Source organism: Nannobrachium achirus, assembly GCF_963921795.1.
Source record: "Nannobrachium achirus genome assembly, chromosome: 24".
NCBI classification, from domain to species: Eukaryota; Metazoa; Chordata; class Actinopteri; order Myctophiformes; family Myctophidae; genus Nannobrachium; species Nannobrachium achirus.
This window is the reverse complement of record NC_137831.1, coordinates 48,574,287-48,579,712: the sequence shown is the minus strand read 5'-3', so window position 1 is coordinate 48,579,712 and position 5,426 is coordinate 48,574,287. Positions and strand designations below refer to the sequence as shown.

Sequence of the window (5,426 nt, the reverse complement as noted above, 5' to 3'; positions counted from 1 at the left end):
GCAATGGTGTCTGGGCATCAGGGACTGGGTGTCATTCATTTGTCAGCCAGCGAGCACAAACAAAAAAAACACTGTACTTGAATCATCTGTCATACAGCAACACAGTTCCCTAAAAGATCATCTCCTTGACAACATCAGGCCATTTACTGTAATAAAAGTCCCGCTTCACTGCTGTCCTTTCACCGCTGATGTTCACAGTGTGACGTAGAACTGTCAACAGATTAAAAAATCATTGATTACAATATTCCATAATAGGTTTATTGTGACCTTGCATTAACATTGTTAATAACATGATCTTTTAGCACCTCACTGAGGCTCCGGACAGACTGACAATTCATATACAGTTTTCGCTTGTTTCTTTGTTTATTTATTTGTTCATTCACTCTATATTCCGATATTCCAGTAATCATTGCCAGCGTATTTATTTCAGTCATTTTCAGTCTCTGCACCTGTATAGTAAACAGAAAGTTGGGATACCAGTTGTATCCAGTCAGGAGTGAGAGGAACTCAACAAGTTACAGGATAAACCAGTGAAACTGGACCTGTAATAGTTTAAAATGGAATCAGATAAATGATCTGTGTCTGTTTTGTTCTACACTGAATGGTAAGAATTGAGCAGCATCTGAAGGTCAAACTCACATAAATATGCAGACGCCCCATTGGTCAGTGAGGCCGTCCAGGTCAGCCTTTCATGGTACAGAAGTATGAGATGTAAACTTGACTTTTCTCTTTCCCCCTGTTGTCCGCTCTACCTCCTGAGCCACTGCCACCACATTGTAAATATCTAATCATATTTTAATTGTTATATTTAGTGTATGCTGTGACTGTTGATGTTTATAAAGGGACAGGCTGGTTAACTGGTAGAATAAACCTCATCAGCATTATGTTGTCATTACTGTACAATGTCTTATAGCTCTGTTCTAACTGAGTGTACAGTATGTGTATGTAAACACATATTACAACTATTTAACATGGAGAAATACATGCATGTTACCAATCACTCAACTATCTGTGTCTTTGTTGTGTCAATAGTTGTGTCTTACAGCAAAAAACTAAAACAAGATGGATTCTATACAAAATACAACCAAGTTAAGAGAAACATGGCAATGTGGATGTATGTGGAATATTGGTTCATACAGAAATATATTTGTTCGCCTTTATTCAACCAGATTCTATAAATAGCCTATTTAGTTAGTAAGTAGTTAGTTAAAATGTGTTAACTAGTTGTATATAATGGCAACCATGTGTTTAACAGTAATATACACCATTTTAGTTTTGTCTTTTACATTCTGAAAAATACAATGGTCAATACAATGGTGCCCTCTGCTGGTTGAACAGTGACACAGATGTTTCTGTTTTAACACAATCACATCTCTGCCTCAATTACTGTGCATCATTAAGAGCAGGTAGACAACCCACAGCTACTCATCAGGTTAATAGTTTCACTGCAATAAACACTATAAGGCTATACAAACACTGCACTCAACAATGCTCTGACATGGCAGCAAGGTGAGTTCCGAGGACCAATAAATGAATTCATAAAGTGGGTAAAAAAAAAAAAGAATATTACAAACTAAAAATTAAACACATACAAACACAGGGACGATAACATTATGTGCACATAATAAAATACCGTACCAGGGCGAGCAGAGTGAAGCGCACCTAAACACAGAAACCTGTGTAGTGCACGTACATGTGCAACATCATTAGTGACACTCAAATCAGGTATCCTTCAAATTACAGAAAGCATTAAAAACATCTGTGGCGCTGGAGCACACTCTACTCACCCATTACCAAAAAATAAAAAATGTACACCTGCAGTCAATGACACAATAAAACCATAATCAATTGGTGTCCAAGACATTCACTGAAAACTCCACCCGGTTACATGCATCAGAGGTTTTCACCTGGTTCAAGGCCTCTGTGTCCTCTCAGGCGGTGTCCAGACGAAAACTATTTTGGGTGATTCCGCTATCCGCACTAGTTCTTTAACGTTTAGACCTTTCTGCCACACGGAGACGGCGTGGTATGTCTGTCCAGCAATGAATGCCACTGTATAGAAGCAGAACACAATTTACAATACAAATACCTGCATTTGTCTTCTCACCGTTTTCTGTTATTCTACTCATATCCTTTTATTTCATATATTAACATAAAAAATATTTTATAAAATTATTGTATATAATTAAATAAAAGCGCAAAGCATTGGAGTTTGGAAGCGTTCCTCCTCACTCCTGCTGACTCCTATTGACTCAGTAGGCGTTCACGCATAACTTCGTTCCGGGTACAATGATGTCACGCGGAATACCCTCTATATGTGGCCTCCATGATCATTAGGCCTATAAGAGTGATTCTCAACCCTTCTTATTTTAAGGACACCCAGTTTGATATGCATAAGGCGGAGAACCATCTCTCTCTCTCGCTCTCATATGTAGGCTTTATTTATTACGGGTCTGTTTGGTTTATTTGTACAGAGTTACAGACCCCTGGTGGTCCCCGGACTCAATATTGAGAACTAGTGGTCTATACTCTAGTATAGATTAGAGCAGGGGTCTTCAACAGGGGGTCCTCCAAATCTTTGTGTGATAGAATTATCTTTTCTCCTTTTTTTATTAACCTCTTGATCCCTAACGTCCATATTCTGAGAACTTTAGTCAAAAATAGCAGATCTGCAAGCTCACAACGCCTCGCAGTGCGAGTTGTTGTGAGCTTGTAGACTGGCTATTTTTGGCAAAGAGGTTTGGTGTAGAGGAGAAAAAGAGCAGACAAAGTACGGAGTGAAATGTCAAGTTTATTAAGTGTTGACGGATCAAGTGGTTAAATATCTGAAAACACAAATTGACATGAATCCAAAATACACTGATGATTGTGCTGTCAAACGATGAAACTATATGAGAATCCACGAAAAGGTGGGGGTCCCTGCTTCATCTCTCTCTCAGCTAAGGGGTCCTTGGCCTGAAAACGTTGAAGACCACTGGACTAGAGTCTTAGTCTATACTGTTCCTTTTGGGGGTGTTTGATTTAATCGTGGTGTCCGAATGTGTTGCTGATTTATTTCTGTCTGCTTTGAAAGGGAGACGTGGGAGGAGTGTGCCCACAGAGAGGTGATGGAAGAGGCGGGGGTGCGTTTGGTCAACGTGCGCTTTGCGTCTGTGGTGAACTCCATCAAGTTGGAGGAGCATTACCACCAGTAAGACTCCCTAATCGGGAGATAAGCGACCGTAGGTCACTTATCTCCACAAATAGAGCAAAAATGTGTTTTTCCAAAATCTTCCTGATCCATGTTGATGACATGAGTGTAGACATACTGTGTAGTGATTTTCGTGATTTTAGGGCAAAATCTGAATCGGCCTCATGGTGGCGCTAGAGGGCCATGTGAGAAATGAGGGGTGGGGTCTCCGCGCCGCCAAGGCGGACGAATAGGTACCGGCCCCGGCTCTCCCGGTCGCTCCTAGCCCGAGTTACGGCATTTTATGTGAGCTGCAGTGGCAGGGGGTCCTCCACTGGGGGCGCCACCACTTTTTCATCCGTTCTGGAGCACCAGGAGTGGGTGGTCCCCGGGAATGCCCCGTGAGCAGCCCCGTTGGGGTGGTCATTTGGTAATTTTTGCACATGTGCTCATTTTTTACACTTGGGGGTCCCCGAGGGAGCTGGGGGTCCCTGGAGCTCCGGGGGTCCTTGGAGGTTGTAGTTTGGCAGTGTTTGGAGTGTGTGTGCAAAATCTGGCATGGATCGGGGCAACGGTTGCGGAGATATGAGCAGGGCAAAAGTGTGACGTGTGACGTGTGTGACGGACGGACGGACGTCACGGACGGACACCTCGAGCAGCTTTCTGTAGTAAGTGCGACCTACGGTCGCAATTATGTGACCATCATCATGCAAGGGGAACTGGACAGGACACACCCGGCAGAGCCAGTCAACGTAGAGCCAGAGAAGAATGAAGGTTTGTGACACACTCAGCGCGTTGGTACGACGGTCAGCGGTTTCCTTTGGCAGTGTTTCTCAACCTTTTTTCTGCATGGGCACACTTTTCATGTCCCAAGAATCCATGGGCACACCAACAAACTGTAATACGGGGGTGTAAATATCGCCACTGTCGGGAAGAAAACTTGTATCTCCAAGTTTCAAATGTGTACGTTTCTTCGCAAAGTAAAGCCCTGCTTCATCATACAATTCTGTCGCACAACAGTAGTGAAAACAGCAGATCTACAAACACACAACGCCTCGCACCGCGAGGCGTTGTGTGCTTGTAGATCGGCTGTTTTCACTAATTTAAATCATTTTTAAAATGATAAATACAATACTGGCTTTCAAGCAGTTTCAAGGGGCACACTTGACCCTTCTCAGGGGCACACCAAAGGTCCCCAGGCACTGTGGTTGAGAAACACTATTCAATGGAGACACAAAGGAAACTCTTTGTCAAGTTATTGGCTCAGGAATGTGAGAAAAAACAAAGAAAATCCATGAAATCAAGTCTCCACGGGGTGATCTCTTTACGCCTAATTTACATTTCAGTATCACATGCCAAAAATATCAACATATTACATGAGAGCATGGAATAGATAGAATAAAAGATATACAACTAAAAACAATGTTTAGCAAATAGTTGACGTCGGTGTTTGAATGTTTGATATTTGAATGAAAATCTATGTTGTTTTGGACAGTTACAGACTGTCATAATTTAGTCTCCTGAAAAGTTTTGGTTTTAGTGTAATTTTAGTCGACTAAATATCATAAGTTTTTAGGCGACTAAATCTACAGTTGATTTAGTCAACTAAAATGTATTTTGGCAGGCCTTGATGGCATCGTAATGACTGATTTTACATTTGGTTGTGTTCTGAAAATAGCCGATCTACAAGCTCACAACGCGTCACTGATACTCTATTTTGAGCTTTCCAAATTGCCAACTGAACATGTGACGATTCTTTTCCTTGACCAGGGTGGAGCTGGATTCACTGGGATGAGTTTCCCCCTGAGGAGCAGCTCTTCCTGCCATTAGCCTGTCTGAGGCGACAAAGATTCCAGCCTTTCATGGACTCTGACACTCAGCCCTCTGTCACCATGGGACAGTAGCAACTGCCTTATGATACTGTCTTCTGTTTATTAGTTCTGTGAAATACTGTTTACTATTTTGTTGTTACAATGATCATGCAGCCCAAAACCTGAACATGAACTCTATCTGGGCCCAAACATTTGCCCAAAAAATAGCAGATCTACAAGCTCACGATATGTTGTGACTGTGAGCTTGTAGATTGGCTATTTTTCGTCCAAGAAATTTGGTGTAGAAGGAAAAACGGAGCATACCAATTGTAGAACCCTGGGTAACTGAGATTGCAATGTACTGTATATCAGTAGGTTTTAAGTTGTTTACAGTATCACTGTTACTTTATCAAAGTACACCAGACTGACCATAGAGATTTTTGTCT

The 5,426-nt window shown here is 41.8% G+C and overlaps 1 protein-coding gene across 1 annotated transcript; it reads left to right on the top strand.

Moving 5' to 3' along the window:
- Positions 1 to 1,498: 1,498 nt before the first annotated feature.
- Positions 1,499 to 5,073, top strand: LOC308280349 (nucleotide triphosphate diphosphatase NUDT15-like; the record flags this gene model as incomplete). The annotated part of the gene is made up of 4 exons (XM_080720611.1): positions 1,499 to 1,509; positions 3,074 to 3,190; positions 3,897 to 3,943; positions 4,940 to 5,073. The coding sequence occupies 4 exons, from the start codon at positions 1,499 to 1,501 to the stop codon at positions 5,071 to 5,073; spliced, it is 309 nt and encodes a 102-aa protein (XP_080576737.1).
- Between the last annotated feature and the right edge of the window lie 353 nt (positions 5,074 to 5,426).